Source organism: Pleurodeles waltl, chromosome 9 (assembly GCF_031143425.1).
Source record: "Pleurodeles waltl isolate 20211129_DDA chromosome 9, aPleWal1.hap1.20221129, whole genome shotgun sequence".
NCBI lineage: Eukaryota > Metazoa > Chordata > Amphibia > Caudata > Salamandridae > Pleurodeles > Pleurodeles waltl.
This window is the reverse complement of record NC_090448.1, coordinates 480,707,666-480,726,247: the sequence shown is the minus strand read 5'-3', so window position 1 is coordinate 480,726,247 and position 18,582 is coordinate 480,707,666. Positions and strand designations below refer to the sequence as shown.

Here is an 18,582-nt window from a genome sequence, read left to right as displayed (position 1 = left end):
ACATTGACAATTTAAGACCAGAAGCAGTAAACAAAAACGTGCGATTAAGGCTTTTACTGATAATATATGTGCAACTTATACTATTCAAGAAATCATTCACCAGATAGTTGAGCAAACTACTTGTTGTAACCATATCATCTCTATTTCCCTAATTTTATATAATACTTTGAGTGTTCGCAAATGGGTTCACCTTTAAGAGTCCGAACATGCACTGACAGATCACTCTTCGTACTGTACACATCCTCTCCAGGGGACTGTCTTCTCATTAAGCTTGGGTCATTATGAACCAACCAATCAACTACTTTACTTTCTGCTGACATCATCTCTGTGTGACCAGGCTCTTTTCCAGCAGGCCGTCTCTGCCTCAGTGAAAACTTGGTAACGTGGTCTTTTATTTTAATTTTACCAGGACGATCATCATCAAACTCTATTGTGAATGATGCATGACTCTGTACAACCGGCGGTGTGGCAGGGTCTGTGTCCTTGGTTGGGATTTCATGGACCTCTGTTTCTGACGATTTTGGCGGCTGCTGGAATTCTTTTGTTGGAATTTCAAAATAGCTAGGTTCTCTTCTAAATGCATAAACTGGCTGCTCCTGCGAGTCTCTGTAACCCGAAATGCTCCCGTTCATCTCCTCTTCATGCTGAGACATTTCTTTTGTTCTTTCTAGCAAAGACAGCCAAAAAGAAAAACCGAATATGGCAAATTGTTTTGCAGTTTATAAAAAAAGATTAAATACATATCTTTGCACAACATTTACTTCTTTAAAGCTAGAGTCTATGGTTCAAAATAAGTCATATGAACTAAAAAGCCATATTTCTAACTTTTAAGCATTAACTGTGTTCATAAAAATATTCCTATATTCGAAGAATTAATATCTCCTTGCTGATCGTGATCCTAATAAATTAATTACTTTCCATCATCAAGACCATTTATGATACAATCAATACATTTCATTCCAGCAAAAAAATACTAAATATGATTAAGGTTTGCTATTTTTCATAGCACAAGCAACACATCCAGTTAGTAAAAGACAGATCACGCCAAGCCCATAAAGTCTCTAATAAAGCACGTAAACAATTCTGATGTATCTTTGATTAGTATCTAATAATAAGTCTGCTTCTAAGGCCACTTTGAGGTCTACTTTAGCTAGGTCATACAAAATTATGTTTGATAACAGTATTTGCACTTAGTAGTTATTCACAACACCACTCATGTCCAGTTCATTTAAATATTGGGAAGTGCGCAGTTAGGAATTAAGTAACTTTTTAGTACCTGTTCTGTGCTTAATTAGCTCCAAATGAATAAGATTCTTTAAATCTAGTATCCTTACCAACATTGGGCTTTCAAGGCTGGTTAGGGGCAACTGTGTTGCTAAAACGCCTATAGAACAACATAATGTAACCTGTGTTGGCTATTAATGCTATGAAGTATGCTAGCCAACCTTATTACAGGACTTTTTTGATGCCACAGTTGCCCCCAGGACAACATACTATTGCATTTATTTTGGTATTTGTGCTCTTATTTGAATCTGCAAACATCCTCGTTAAACTAATTTTCTTTTAAGTTGCTGCTTCCAAACAGCATAATCTGACTCTTGTCAAAGTTCATCTTACAGACACTGAGGTGAGAACAACCAGCCAATGCATCAAGAGATCTGTGTAGTCCAATTTGATCAGAAAGTAGTAAGTCACTTTTAGAGTGTCCAGAGGGTAGTACGTGGTCTGCTCGAGGTGAATTAATAATAATTTTTAAGGCACTAAGGTAAAGATGAGAGAGAGTGTGAGTGCTAACATCTTTGGTCTGATCTGGACTCTGTTGGGGTTGTCACTGGTTCTAGAGACGGGACTACAAGTAGATATCACCCAAACAATCGCTGTGCTGAAGGTTCTATGTGATATTAGTCAAGACATATGCATAGGATGGTCCTTTGCCTGCTTGATTCCGAGATGTGTGGAAGTGTATACTCTGAGTATTATTTCCACAGTCTATATAACAAATGCTTAAAATGTTGTTTGGTTTCCGCATCCATAATGCTGAGGGAAAATAAAATAAAGTTAAAAGACTGAAGCAACAATGACATTAAAAACAGAGAACTAACATAAAAAAGTATTTTGCATGGCGATGACACTTTACCTGAAAAGTGTTCTTCTTGCCTTCTGCCTTCATGTCTTTCTAGCTTGTTATTTGCATCATCATCTCCCCACCAGGAGGGCTGGCCATAAAGTGGAGTGCGGTAAATGGTTGCCTCTAGTGTAAAGAAATATTTTTAAAATGAAGCTTATTTAGGCATCATTTGGTTTAATGAATGTAAGTTGTAAATGTGACATACAGCACAAAAACAAAAGCGCAGAAAATCGTACTGCCCAGAATCTAAAAACCCTCTTTAGGAACGTTCATTTAGGTTCCAAAGCCATAGGTGATTTTGGAGACAATATCTACTTGCTTCTGGCGGCTAACTTATAATATACATGACTTAGAGATAAATACAGTGTGAGGAATTAAATGTAAATATATGGACATGAAAAACAAATACTACATCAAAGTTGTCTTGTTAACTGTTGTAATATTCATCATTAAAATGGAATAACTATTAATATTTTGGAATATACGGAAGATACAATGAGTGACGATATCGGTTTAGAGGGAAATCAATGCAAGTTCCAGACTGAATGTGCATTATCACGTGCGCTACACCTGTCTACAGAAACCATGTTTTATTGCATAAAAACCAAAGTAGCTCCTCTTAAGCCGTGTTTTCTGAGTGAACTGTTTGCCTTCCCTCTGTAACTTCCGCCAAAAGAAGTGATTTTGGGTGAGGATAGGCAGTGACTAGCATGAGAAGTATGTTGAAAAGGAGCTGGAGGGACAGAATGAAAGGAAGAGGAACCTCTTGAAAAAGTTTTTTCCAGAAAGTGGAACAGGGGGGCAATAATGAAAGATTTGTCAAGAACAGGAAGATCTGCAGAGCCCTAGGGAGCTCTCCATTTCTGCCATTCACAGGCTTCAGAAAAAAAAAAAAACGAAATCGTGCCTTCCTGTCTGTGAAATGCTAGTGCTGCAATGCAATGTCACCAGGAGTCCCTTGGTTGACACAGGGAATAAGTGACAGATGGCCACTGTTGGTTACCATTGGTGTTCCAGCACCTACATCATCATTTCATTCATGAAGAATAACTAATATGTTGCCAGTTACTTTTAAAAAAACCTTGTCAAATGTTCTTATTGCTTGTAGCCCTGAATATAGGTGCTATATAAACTGTTTATGATTTGTCTAGCGAGAGCACATTTATGAATCTGTGAAATTATGCTATTTCACGTCTTATTTACATAGACCACGCTTTATGTAAAGGCACTTTAGGGCCGCTTCTCTGACCACACCCATTTTAAGGGTCCTACTACCTTTTTTTCATCCAACTGAAGCACTGCAAACAGATAATATGAAAAGTAGGAAATGGAGCACACGGTTCGGCATATACTGTAAGGAATACAATACCTCTCTGGATAATACAAAGATATCATAAAGTCATCCGAATTATGTGTACCTCATAGTGACATGCAATAGAATTATAATACACAATTGAGGTGGGGTAATTTAATCCCATATATTTAGTATATCTCGATCTATTTAATCCCAAATATGATCAAATCTACTTTTTCAAAGCGTCCTGCTGCAGGCTGCAACTTCTGATGGAAAGGGTTTATTAAAAAACATCCATTACACCGTTCTATGCAGCATAATGAAATTAAGAAAGCACCACAGTTGTACGACGTCCTGCGTTCTGTTCTCGATTCCTTAACTTGGACCCCTCGATTTCTGAGCCTGCAGATATTACCGTGGCTAGCAAGTCTCGTTCGCTGCAAGTGATTCATTAAAATACTGTGCCCTTTATTCTTCCAGGGGGCAGCTCCTGACACGTCTGATTTCCTGCACTGCTCCCAGGTTAGTGCTGCAAAGGAAGCAAGCAGTTGCATAAAAGAGAGCAGGGGGTTAGGAGGGTCACGGGCCTGTGGCACTAGGGCCTGGACAGGATTGCAGGCCATAGACAGGGACAAAATGTAATGAACAGACACCACTGCGGACCGTACCACTGAGGTACCAAGACGTTCAGCTCTGTAAATAATAGAGAAAGAAGTTTTATTTGATATTAAAACTTTGGCGCCAAGTAAGGGGGGCAGAACATATGTGCTCACATGGAGGCTGGCCTAATTCTTCTCATGTTAACACCTTATTAAATATGGGCTATTGTTTGGTTCACACACACTTAAAAGGCAGATGTGCACATGGCATTTTACTGTTCACCCCTCAGCAGCCATTTCTCTGACTGGCTCCTTCTTCTGATGCATCATTACAAGCTCTAGTGGAAAAGCGGGGGTCGTCGAACTGTGATTCGGAATAGGAATCGCACAGCTATCACTGTAGTCTTTGGAAGAAGTGGTCTCCTATTAACCTCCAGAGTTCAGAGCAACACAGGTTCAAGTTCCTACGATTATAATAAATGGGAGAAACGATATGAAGCAGCTCAAATTTGAGAACGGACGAAATCAGTCATAAAATCAGTCTTTTGAAAAAATATAATAATTCAACGTCAACCCCTTAGCATACAATTATAACTTTAATCTGTTTTTTTAGTTTATCACCCACTTGGGCAGAGTGCAATCCAATCAGCGTAATTTGGAAACTTTCTCCACTATTTCACAGGTTTGCAGAATAAAAATAAAACTCAATTCCTACGTCTGGATTCTGAATTTGTGACTTTTAAGGGATCGTTATAATTTACAGTAGAACACTAACTTACTCTGTCGCGTTTGGTCAAATGTTGCTCTTTCTTTTTGAAGTGGATAAATAAACACGTTATTTCTGAACACCAAACACAAGAACCTTATTCAGGACCACTGAAGATGTGAGGCAAACAGGGACCGCATGATGTGGCATGGTCTAGAATATTATGCAATAAAAAGAAGTAAACTATGCAACGCTGTATGACACAATCTGTAAAATTATTAGTTCATTATTTTGCCATTTTATCTGTGGTAAGGCGCAACCAGAGTCACTATATCTCTTTTTAAAAGGAACGACAGATATTTACAAAGTTAAATAAAAGCACTGCATCAATAGCAAAGAAAGCAGAAACAAAACAAAAATTATGAGGAGACTTTGGACTAGTGTTTCTCACAGTGTGAGGGATACCAGTGCTTGCCAATCCCTTGTCTCGTAAGGGCAAATAGGAAGGCAGAGAAGAGCTCAAATTCTTAAAATGGGTTCTTTCACTTGGGGACCTCTATGCAAGGTCCTTCAGCCTCTTTTTTCTTGCGATGTGTTTTACAAGACCTCCATGCATGAAGTAACTGATAATATTTAAAAATGGCTAGCGATAAACCTTTCTCCCAACAGCCAGATATTTGCTATTCATTTCTATGGTGCTGTAAATCTAAGGCCGAAGCAGTGACCGAACTCCACCTGACAAGTGCTTACTCAAAGGGCTTAGGAGGACACTGTTACAGCCGCTTACATCTGTTGCCTCTACACTTTTCTCAGTTACTGCCAATATTGCAAGATTGACACTGTCGGCCTACAGCTAGCAGTCTAAATGTGATCACCTCCACACAAACAACTTGGCAAAAAAAAAAAAAACAGATAACCAGACAGGAGGGACTCTATCTCTCATCTGCCTACAAATATTGAGCTGGGATTCGCGGACTCTCCACACCACCATAAGCCAGGGGCGTTTTAAGGAGAGGGCAAAATTGTCGGGGGACCAGACCATGCAAGGGCCACATAGGAAGGTTGTCTTTCTGTCTTCACCTCACGTGTCTATTTCTTTAACTCAATCTCTATCCCTTTCTTTGCCTGCCTCTACCTCTCTCTTTCTCCCCCCAGTGTCAGTGCGAGGACTTTTGGGGCTCCCTGAGACATACGAAGTGTATTCGTCGTTAGGCTACATACTGAGATGAAAAGAGTCCAGAGGGGCTACAGGAGATCCAGATAAGGCCTAACGCACGATGGGCCCTGACCTTTTCTATATAACGATGCACCTAAGATATATGCCCTCACTGTGACTTTGGCGGTCTTAAAGCCGCGGGTTCCAGAAGAACACCAGTGCTGAGGGTCTTCCGCACACCATATTATGAGTACTGCAGGATTTCTGCCACATTTTGGGCAGAAATCCTGCAGAAGTCATGCTGGCGGGTGGAGGCAAATAGCGATTACACCTCTGGCCCCGCCAAGAGGACTCCACCAGCCATATTACGACCTGTAATACGGCCTGGCGGTGTCATGATGGCGGGGTGCTGCCGGTGGTGGAAACACCTGTTCCGTTTCCCTGCCGGACAACCTCCTCGCCGGACAAAGTAAGTCAGGGGTCTGACAGGGGAGAGGTGTGGGAGGGTGCTGTGTGTACGTGTGTGGATATGGGTGTTTGAATGCATGTGGGTATGGGTGTGTGTGTATGTGTGTGGGTAAGGGTGGTTGAATGAGTGTATGACTGTTGAAGTGAATGCATGTATGGATGAATGTGAGTGAATGCATGTATATCAGTGTTGGTGAATGAGTATGTAGGGTGCGTGTGGGTGTCTGTGTGCATGTATGCGGGGAGGGGACCTGGGGGCGCACTGTACCTGAAGGGGGGGTGAGGGGAGGGGACGGATGAGAGGGGCGCTTTAGGGGGGATGGGGCATATTGTGCTTGCTTGGGGGGGGGGGGGGGGGGGGGGTGAGTCATCTGCCAGGGACAGGGAAGATATTCCGCCAGGGTTTTTGTGGCGCTGCTACTGCCGTGGAAACCCTGGTGGAAAGCCGGCTCATAGTACCTCTGGTAGTCTTCATTGGACCCCCGGGTCGGAGATGCTCATCTCCAGCCCAGCGGGTCCAACCGCCCTGGCTATCTGAGCGGGGATGTAGCGGGTTGGCAGAGGCCAACCCTCCACACTCATAATGTGGCAGGCTTCACCGCCAGCCTGTCGGCAGTGAGACCACCATCGTGGCCCTGGCGGTCAGAAGACTGCCAGGGTCATTATGAGGGCCATAGACTAGGATGCTCTTCTCTACGGGTGAGACTGCTGTCTCTCCTCCTTTATCCTGTTGCATTTACTGGAAAGACAAACCTTATGTTGCATGGAGGGAGTTGTATTACACAAAATTTAATAAGCAATTTACAGGGGGTGTGACCAACCAAGATGGCCGACAGGACGTCAACCCTGAAGCTCCCGGCCTGTTCTAACCCAATAATCACTATATCCTTCAATGAATAACGTGACAGGCATGTAGAACGAAGGAGGTTGCCACAACACAGGATGAGATGGAACGCACCAGAGCTGACCTGTTGGCGGCTATTCAGGGTTGTGGAACAGCATTACAACATAAAATTGAAAAGGTATCCATAGATGTCAATTTACTGCGAGAGGGCCTGCGCAAAGTGTTGGACAAGGTCACAACAGCCAAAACAAACATAGCAGAGCTGCAGGGAGAAATAGCCACACTGAAGGGGCAAATGGCTTACCTGACCACAATCACCGGAGAGTTGGAGCAAGAGCAGAAGATGCGGAAAGCCGCTCCAAACGCAGTAATATCAGAGTGCTGGGCTTCCCGGAGGGAAACGTGGTGGAACAGTTCCTGGAAAAGTGGGTACAAGACCAACTCAGGACTGTCTAGCTTCTTCGTGGTGGAGAGCGCACACCGGGCTCTGGTGCCCTGACTGCCACCAGGGACACCACCCCGAGCCATCATCACCAAAATTCTTAACTACCGCGACAGGGACTGCATATTACGGACAGCCCCAGAGCATCAATCAATACAATATGGCAGTAATAAGATCATCATCTACCCGGACTATAACAAACAGGTGCAGGAACAGCGCAAATTATATCTAAGTATGAAACAAAAACTAAGAGCATTACAACTGCAGTACATGCTACTGTTGCCAGCCAGACTGAAAGTGCTAGCCCAAGAAAGCCAATTTTTTTTTGACAGCCCTGGGGCGGTATGGGATTGGCTGGAGATCCAAGGATAAGCGCTCCCGCCACGGGCCCCCTAAGCACACAAGGCGGCGGGGGGCAGTCGGTTGCATGGTGGAGCACACCACCAGGGTCCATTTGACGAGGCACTGTCCACAAGATAGATGGACGAGGGGAGAGTCACTATCAGCGAGGCTGGCACCCTGCAGTTGAGCATGGAGAATGAGGGGGAGAGACGAGACATCGACATGCAGCTAGCGTTTGATGGAGGAATGCGAGGCCATAGCCCGGGGTCAGACGTTATACCAGACACACTTGACACACCAGAGATGGGGAACAACGAAGAAGACTGAGCCAGCGGTGTTCTGTGAATAACAAACGCTCTATGTAACACTAAGCGAGGGAGGGAGCAGACGTAGAATAATACAATGTAGGAGTAAAAAGGGCCGGTGCCGTGGGGAAGACCTACCAAACTAGTAAATCAGCCACCGACGGCACCTGGCGAGGGGTGCAAGAGATGAAGAGGAACATATATCACAAAGAATTGTAATGCACTGAGTTACGCTAAGACTGGGCAATGGGCCGGGAGCTGGTGTAGTTCATTATGTTAGCCGGTCCCTTTAAACATGTAGGGAGGCAGTGTACGTTCTGGCACATGCGTGGGGTGGGCATGAAGAGCTGTATGGCTGCGCTAATTATGTCCGTGGGAGGGATTGGGGAGGGGAAGTTTGATATGTGTTGTTTGATTGTTTTCAGTAGCAGACAGTGGATTGTATCTTACACAGGTTATGGCTTTCCAACTGAAGTTTATCAGACATTCTCAGAGACACTCATGAAAGGATTACTAGAGGTTCTCATGGAGGCACGAGAAAGGGGGTGGTTGCCGCCTACTATGCGCAAAGGGGATGTTTGCATGTTCCTTAAGCCTGGCTGCGACGCAACAAATCCTTCCTCTTATCAGCCACTCACTATGATAAATGCAGACACAAAAGTACTATGTAAATTGCTTACCCTTCTATTGGTGCCTTATACGTCCCAGTTGGTACATGAGGACCAATGTGGGTTCATACCTGGGCATCACACTGGTATGAATTTGAGATGCTTAACGCATGTGCTACATGAGGTGGAAGATTGTAAGGAGGAGATGGCATTGGTCTCTATAGACCTAGAGATGGCCTTCTATACAGTGAACTGGGGATATCTGTTAACAATGCTGAAGGAGATTGGGTTTGGCCCCCAGTTTCGTGAATGGGTACGTCTGCTATACACGGAACCCACAGCGAGGGTGCGGGTGGGCAGAAACCGATGGAAGGTGTGGGGAATAGGTAGGGGCACCAGACAGGGTTGTCCACTCTCGCCCCTCCTGTTTGCGCTGGCTATTGAACCGCTGGCAATTTTGGCCGGCGTGACATGGCGGACGCAGGTATAAAGATCAGTGGTGTCAATCACATTGTCTCACTCTACGTAGATGATGCGCTGTTCTACATGACGTCCCCACGTGGTGCACTGCCCGGGCTGCTGAAACTGCTGGAGGCATTTGTGGATATGCCGGCACGCAGATTACACAAACATAAATCACTTATATTCTCCTTGGCGGCAGTTGCTCCCATGCCGTTAGATCAGCTCCCGGATCTGGGACTACAATGGGAGACAACTAATTTCAGATACTTGGGGATACAGGTGGTGCATACTGTGGAACAGCAGTTGTGTCTTAACATGGGTCGAGTGGTTGATTCTCTGAAAAGGTTGGTGGTGTTTTGGAACACACTGCCACTCTCACTCATGGGTAGAGTGGCGGTAACTAAGATGGTTCTGCTGCCTAGGTGCCTCTATACACTGCAGAACACGCTTTGCCCTATTCCCCAGAAGATATTCACACAACAAACTCAGTGCTAACATCATTGTAACTAAACTCGGTGCTCACATCAATTGTTGTGGGCGGGACGTCGAAGCAGAGTAGCTTTAACTACATTAACCCAGTTATGCCAACTGGGGATTGGAGGTCCAAATGCTTGAACTCTATTACTATGTCCCACATTTATAGCATGCGGCACGGTGGCTCATGGAGGATGATAACTGGAAAAAGCACATGGTGGCCAGATTAGCGACAGTGGAGCAACTCCAGGTCGCATTAATGGATGGCGCTGGGGCAGAGAGCAGGACCCCATACATAATCCATAACACGGCAAACATCCAGCAGCAGTGTGTGGAAAGGGTTATACAGAGAGCTCTCTTCCATCAAGAAGTACCCCTATGGATACTGGCACCGGTGTGCCAGTTCACGACTAATGTGTCATGTCAAGCTTGGAGGGACGGGGGATGTATGCAAGTAGGAGGCCTATATCCAGATGTTTACTTTATAACGTTCAAACAAGCATGTGACACCTTTAGCTTGGGTCAGGGACACTTCCTTCATCACGCAGGATTGGTTGAGGTAGCCAAACAAACGTAGCCTACGTACCCTGCTACACCGCAGACATCGCTAGTACTAGGTTTCCTATTAATGTCGGGAGAGGGTCAGAATTTAATCGCGCAACTATATAAAGTAATGAGGGAGGAGGGGAAGGGACAGCCGGACAGAGCAAGATGAGACTGTGAATTAGAAATGGGCTCCCTAATAGCAGAGAGCGACTGGACCAGCATATGCAAGCGAACACGAACAGTCTTGTGCAATGCACGATTCAGATTAACGCATTATAACTTTCTGCACAGAACATACATGACTCCCAAGAGACTCCATCGCATTTCTATAACGAAACCTGACACGTGTCCCTGGTGCAGAGTGGGTGGGGCAGACTTTAGGCATTTAGCGTGGGAGTGCGGATTGGTGCATTAATTCTGGGAGCGCGTGGTGGCAGAACTCCGGGGTACCACAAGCATGCCACTGGAATGTGTGCCGCTACAGTGCCTCCAGGGACAAGTAGAAAGAAAAAAGAACAAAAAAATGACCTACAAATTCCTTCAGCTGGCGTTAGTATTGGGAAGGCGGAGGGTAGCCATGACTTGGCTGGCTCAATGCGTGCCCGCGATTGCACAATGGTGTAGGGAGATGGAGGAATGGGCATTAGCAGAGGAGGCGCATATGAAGAAAAGTAGGGATGAACGACTGATGGAAGATGTGGGGGCTTGGAGGGCAGTGTGCGATTCGTTTCACCATCCATGTCTGGAAGAGGACTCCTCGGGGAATGATAGCGACATGGACAGACTGGGGGATGAGACTTGATGTAGAGGGGTTGGAAAGAGTGACTCTGATGCCAGGAAAAAGTTTCGGATAAACTGTAATGATGAACTTTCCCCCAGACAAGGGGTGTTAACTGTGTAAGATTCCAACAGATTATGTGATGCTGAAAGGACCAGAGGCATGCTAAACGGAATAATATGTACGCTATTGTAACTGCTGTCGATTGTCTTACTGTTGAAAATAAAAATTAAAAAAAGAAGATAAAAGTAAGCATTTTACAAGAGTGTAACAAAATCTCAGCTTGTGTTAAATCTCTCTCACAAACATCAAGACACCTTCAAAAGGGAGGCAAAATATGGGGTTGAGGGTACCACAATTTATGGGGAAAAACTGCAGGGTCACATCTGAATGGAGAGCAAGACAGACATCCTTAATGGATGACTCATCATTTCAGGGACACATTTGCGGTTTAGACCACGGGACCGAGCATTTTGGAGATTCGGAAGAGGAGCAAGCGTGCGTGGGACAGGGAAAAAAGATTTTATTCTGTGCATAAGTATTTCATAACCAATAAGTTGTGAGTAGGAATAAAAAGAACAACAAGACAACAGTCGTGAAGTGTACTTTATGGCTTACATTTTAATGTAAGTTGCACGAGCAACTTTATAAGAAATCAAGGTAAGTTGGGGTGTTCATACCAATTTGAGCTGAACTGCCACGTCCATCTGCAAAGGTCACCAGAAACGTGCACCAGAGGCCTCCCTAAGGTGTCCTTCACTCTCCTCCTACGGGCTGAGCTCAAGGCTTAACCTTCAAAAGGTTGTGGAGGTCTCGACTATTCAAAACGCAATAAAAGTCATTCATTTTTAGAAATTACATTTGCAATGGCCAGCTGGAATGTACCCAGTGTGATAGGTGTTACAGCAAACTGAAAAAGTGACCATGTTTCACTACTCAAAATTCTGCACTATGACTGTAAGGAGTAGCTAATGTTGGAATATATGTATATATATAGGTGCACAGCCTATTACTGTGGTCGGGGGAACACGTCCTACTAGCTTCATCAAGTTTGGGCTGCCTCACTGCATGTGATCGCTGCCGCTCCCTCCTCCCACCAACTTAATGTGTCCGCTAGCAAAGACAAATGAGCACTTGTTTAGAATGACTCAAAACTGTAGCAGCTGTGTTGTGAGCCACACTCACTGTGCTGCAGCACATGGTAACACGGTAACATTTGTCGTGCCAACAAACTTTTCAAACAAATTCGTCAAACAAACTTCTAAAGAGCTGTTTCAAATCGTTGATGCATCCCGCTTGCATGACTACAGGACTTTCTCTTTCTCGAGCCAGGTGCGGTTAACTCGCCAGCGACTTCTACAAGAAGGTAGTTGACATCTACGCCTCCTTTGATAGTCCTGCCGAGGATGTGTCCTCCTCTGCCACCAGCGCCGAGTTCAGAGCCTACAGTGTCTTTCTTTACCTAACTCGATATTTTACATTTCGAGTCTCTCCATTATTTCCAGGTCGCCTCTGATTCTGCGCCTCACAGATCCTGAAACAAGGCAGTGAAATTCTTACCCCAGCATGGACTGATTTCATTAATACATCCATCGCATAGGCCATTGTTTCCTCAATGTGGAAACATGCTATGTGTCCGTGCTGGCCATGCACGAGGCAAGCTGAGTGAAGGGTAGGCCGAGTGCCATTCTACACGCATGCTTCTGCAAGGTGGAGTGTGTTCATGGCAGTTTGCAGGGCTACTTATGTTCAGATTTGAAAACGTGCACATTTCTCAAAGGAAAGACTTTTGTGCAGGCCTTTGAGGCCCTTGACACAGAGATACCAAGCCATGAGTTACTTATACTGTAGGAAAGCACAGGACTCCAGGAAGCATGAATGCATAAGTCCAGGGCAGCCACTATATGGGAAACCCATATAAAGAGCATTCTGGGCACATACGCTTACAAAGCGGTTTGGGCATGGCTGTACATAGCAAGCACTTTAGTACATTCCTGTTTCTTTGTGGACGGCTAGTGTCCAAGAGCCTATCAGAATTAGAGCTGCCACTTTATAGGAATGTCCGATAGAAGGCTATTGTAGAGTTCGACTACTAGCTCATAGGATGAATTGTGTGCAATGAATGGGAATACGGAGGAAGTGAGACAGAGAGACAGAAGAGCAAGAGACAGGAACAGAGAGATGCAGAGTGAGGGAGCTAAAGAGATGAGTTAGGATGGGAATACAGAGAAAACAAGCATTGGTAATGCCAATCTGTCTCACTTACCTTTACATAGAAGGGAGACCAATTGGCATTCCCAATGGTGATTTATAGTAGTAGTCCGAAATGTCTGTCACTGTTTCTTCCACATTTCTGTTGCAGTGTTTAGTGACCACCAAATGGCACTGAAATGCAGCGAACATGTTTAACCTTGGCCCTGTTTTCTTGGATGCAATTCTGTGTTCAAAGCAGGACAAATGACAAACCTACTGATGGAGAAACCAAAAAGCTCCCTTGGGAAGGCTAAACACATTAAAGGAGGAAAGTAACCAATAAGAGCAAGAAACTGAGAATAACACGAAATTAATCCAAACCTGAACATGGATTAGCACCATGAGGTATTGTATACAAAGCTGTCTCCCAGACAGCGATAACTGTCTGTAGTGAGACGTCAAAGAAGGAAAACAAATATGAGCCTGGACAAGTAGCTAGAGAAAACAGATGTGAATGAAAATAAGCTGTGCGGGAGGCAAACCAAGAGGAAAGCAACTGGAGAAAAAGCAAAGCAGAGAGATAGAAAAAAAGATGTAATAAGCAAGAGAAAAACACAAGCATTTGAAATGTAATGGGTCTCACGTTTGCTCGAGTTAAAGCTATTAACGCTGTAAATTCCTAGCTGGACTTTTCTTGCCACTTAAATTGAAAATGAAAAGTTAAACAGTTGACATAAGCGAGCCGATTCAAAGTGCTGTGGTCGCCATGAGCATCAGCGCAAAGGAGAGACACAAAAAGAAGTTTGCTCGCAGTCAAACGTATCGGCAATCATGCAATTATCCATATACTCTGCAAGACAGTAACAAAACCCGCCCCATGAAGGGAGAAATGAAAAGTATTTTCCAATGATGATAGAGGATTTTTGAAAGGCAAGTCCAGGAACGAGTTAAAAGTGATGGGCGTGGTTAAAAGTCCACAATACTTATAACAGGTCAAACTGCTTGCACGCTCGACCTAAAAAGCACAGCACAAGAAAGCAAAAGTTATAAAAGGTGTACAGAGCCGGGTTGGTAATAGAAAGAAGTCAGAGATAAACTTAGGGCACACCTACAGCAACGCAACATAGTTGTAGTGAGAATCCAGCAGGGGGGCTGAGTTGGACAAGGAATTTAAAGGTATGACTGGGATAAAGAATGGTATGATGTAGATAAAGGGTGAAAGAGGCTAGTGGAAAGAGAGAACCAGGCAGGGAATAATGCAGAGAGGCAGAAGAAAGGACATAAAAGCTGATTATACAGAGTGGCAGAAGTACATTTAAGAGACTAGGTGGGAAAAGCTTAACAGAAACGTTACAAGAAAGGATGCAACAGTCTTTATTATAGGAGCAATAATGGGAGGCAGAAAAGATACATATCCGAAAGATCGATATTGAAAACAAACAGTTGTGGGAGATGTCCTTGGGAAACAGGGAATGAGAAAGGGAATGTGTGCTCCAGCGAGAAAGAAAGCAGGGGGTGGGGATCGAAGAAAAAGAAAGCAAATCAGGGAATAAGAATGATGGACGAGATGAAACATTGACTGAAGAGAAAATGAGATAAAGAAATTGGTGACAGAATAAAGTGAAACAAAAATGTCAGCAAGATCGAAGACTGGGAAGCAATGGACAGAAAAAAATGAGAGCGGAGAAGACAGCCATGGGGAGGTTGCAGAAACTGAGTTGTAAAGGCCTATCAGAGAGACAGCATAGGCCTGAATGACACAAACAGGAAAAAATGTTAGCACATATTAGCGAGAGATACTGTAAAATTAAGAAAGGAGAACTATTGAACAGGAGCAGCAAAAATTCCTTCACCTCCAAGTACACCCAAAACACCCACATGATATGACTGAAACCATGATTTATTACGAAATATAACTCGACAAAATTAAAGCTTTAATTTGCTACTTGGCGAAATGGGATTAAAAGTCTCGTTTGTTTCTAACAGTTTCATCAGAAAGGGAGGAATTCTCAAAATAAAGCTGCAGCCCAAACCTGTTGGTGCACATTAGTCCCTCCCTCAAGCGTGGTGCATGAAACAAAAATACACTAGGGCAGTCGTTCTTAACATGTGATCCAATGATCCCTGGGGTACTTGAGGCCTACTTAGCTGGTCCACGAAAATAACTGTTTAACAATAATAAAGTTTATCAAAATAAAGAACCAAATTTGAAAGTTTGTTCCATAATTGATAGTGAACTAAACAAAATATTTCAACGTGTTTGGTGCCTACTTTTGTTTGTATTTTTGTGTATTGTTTTGAGGTTTAAATCACAGAAAATACTCACGCCTAGGTCCCTAGCTTGGAGTAATGATTCAGTGGGGATACACAGAAGTCAAAAGGTTAAGAACTGTGGTACTAGGCAAAAGGCCGAGAAATGTAGTCCATTGCACTCCTTAGAAGTCAATACCAAGGGCACAACTAGGCACGTAAATGGAACTTACTTTTTTTTTTATATTTAAGATCTACTGGAGTCCGAGCACTCAGCAAATTCTAGTGGTACAACAGGTTTCTAAAAAAAGTAACCTTGCTAGTATATACAGTGGTACAGACTGTACAATGACTTCTTGGACATATCGTCTTAGGAGCTTCTGGCAACTTGCACAGAACCATCCATTAAAGCACTGGGTCAGTCCACTTCAGCCACTGGTGTGAGAGAACATTTTCTTGTGCTCCATCTCTACAGCCCCCTTAAGATTAGTTCACATCAGTGACCTAGCTGCCTCTTCAGGGAGAGGGATTGGTAACTCAATGCGCATTTAAAACCTTTTTTTCATTAATACGTTTTTATTTTTTGTCTTACATTTGCTAAGAAGTGGCATGTCCCTAAAATGTGTGACTGAGCCACTCACTGCCGCTAGCAGTGCCCCGCAACCAGCGCAAGCATGGATACTGCCAGCCACCTTGAAACAGGCTTTCATATTCTTTTAGTACAATAACATTATGTGAAAAACTTTGCTAAATGGCGTATTTGTGTACAGGCATCATCCATATTCCTACATCATTCTGTAAAAACTGTCACCCACATTGGCCAGGAAACTGAAGAAGCCATGAACTACAGAAGTGGTGGATGTGGTTACTGGGGCTCAGGTAAATGCCACATTCATGAAGTGGCTTGCTAGACCCCCATCTTGAGATGACACGCGCTAGTGGAAATCTAATAAAGCATTCTTTGAGAAACAAAAGTTTACTATGCTGATATAAGGTATATTTCCCAAGTATGAGAATCCTGGTGAACTACATTAAAGAGTGGACATTTCTAATACACATCAAAATATGCTTTTATCATAGAATCGTCACAAGCTGCTTCACATTAGGTTGCGCTTGTCATCTTCTGATGATGCCTCATAATGGCAACCAAAACCAATGTCAAAAGCAAATACCTATAATAAGCCCACATATCATACAGGAAGGAAAGGCCAACAGACCACAACAGCTCCTGTTTGCGCATAGCCACTACGTACAGGTCTTCAGAATCATTACCAACAAATAACCTTGGTCTGTCCCTTTCTTTTCCAGGCATAATTCACTTAAGATAAACATTTCTTTCACTTTGTTTATTAAAAGTAATCGAAATAAACACCATGCTTTACAAGCTTAACAAACTTTATAAAATCTTGGAAAGATTGAATTCCAAAAACTTAAATATCTTGGCTCCTACTCAATACCTGTAGGTTTCTTTTCTCCTTTTTCCAACTTTGCCTGCTGGGTTTCAGAATACCCATGCTGCTCTCCCGACTGCTCAGTTCTTCTTGCTGCGGTCCCTTTCATACTCATCTGAAGCTGGCTGGTGTACTTTTCATGCTGCAAATAAATCACGGTATTATATAGACTTTGCATCACAAGACTCTTGTGCATGTCATACTGGCTGCTGAAGCAGATACACCAAAGGGACCCATAATTCCATCAGACCACATGTTTGGACATCCAGAGGTTGATCAAATGGTAGAGAGCATCATTTGCTATTATTTGTGCAATGTTTGTGTAGTAAGCAAGACTACAAGTGTAGGTAAGGATAAGCTCTTTTATTAAAAACGTAGACCGCTGCGATGTCGCAGCTACCGCCTCAACCGTCCTCTTGACTCCCAGTGTCTCGAGCTCTCTGTCACAAGCTCGGGACGTAAAACGGGAGTCGTGAGGACGCGGCAACACCACATTATCCTCTTCCCTTACAAACGAGCAAATAACAATTTAACCATTACTCATTAAGATAACAGTCTACAGAAAAAACAATAACAACAAAAGAAATAAAAATAAATTTAAAGATACAAATTATGAAGAAAGATGAAACACAAAATCATAACTCAAATACATGTCACAGAATTAACGGTATCTCAAAGGTTTCACTCTTTGTCTGCCACTCCTGCGTACATAACATTAAAAAACGACTTTATCAACATCCGTCGGATTCGTTTCATCAGTAACTGGTTCACTGTGAGATGGTTTGTTCAGACATTCCATAGAATGATCAGACTTACACATTTTGTTAGGAATTTCCTTGACTTTAACTACCCTGTCAACATTCCACCAATTCCGCACATTAACCCTAACGGCATTACCACATACTTTGTCAATTATCATGGGTTCTAAAAATCTATTTTCTCCTTTCTTCCTGTGAACAGGAAGCTTGATTCTAATCTTGTCCCCTACTTCAAATTCATGGGGTAGACCCTCTTTGATAAATCAAAGTATTCCTTCTGCTTCATTTGTGCCCTCCGGACATTATTTCTGACAGTATCATCAATTACACTCAAATCACTTCATTTCACCCACTTAGACATCCAACCAGGACAGATCCTTGAAGAGGGTTTCCTTCCACGCAACAGTTCAAATGGAGAAACACCTGTAGAAGAATGGGGGGTTGTGCGATAAAACCAAAGCATAGTACGTACAGAAATTTGAACATTTGACTTGTTAGCAATAGCCCATTGTACACAATTCCCCAACACTCGATTCATGCGCTCTACAAGGCCATTGGTTTGAGGATGATATAGTGAACTCCTTATGTGTTTGATATCACCTTCTAGTAAAAATTCTTTAAATTCCTGACTAACAAATTGCACACCATTGTCAGAAACAATGGTCGAAGGGAACCCCTCCCGTAGAAATACATCTCTCAGGAATTCAATTACATTTTTTGATGAAGGCTCACTTATAAACTTGATTTCAGGCCACTTAGAATAGTAATCAATTAAGAC

The 18,582-nt window shown here is 43.3% G+C and overlaps 1 protein-coding gene across 2 annotated transcripts in view; it reads right to left on the bottom strand.

Moving 5' to 3' along the window:
• Positions 1-18,582, bottom strand: part of CEP170B (centrosomal protein 170B) — a 365,718-nt gene that overhangs the window by 108,641 nt on the left and 238,495 nt on the right. For both annotated transcript variants that reach the window (XM_069207322.1, XM_069207323.1), the window contains exons 6-8: positions 17,053-17,188; positions 2,138-2,251; positions 191-667 (exon numbers count right to left, since the gene is read on the bottom strand). In XM_069207322.1, the coding sequence (XP_069063423.1) occupies positions 191-667; positions 2,138-2,251; positions 17,053-17,188 (727 nt within the window). The remainder of the gene's footprint in view (positions 1-190; positions 668-2,137; positions 2,252-17,052; positions 17,189-18,582) is intronic.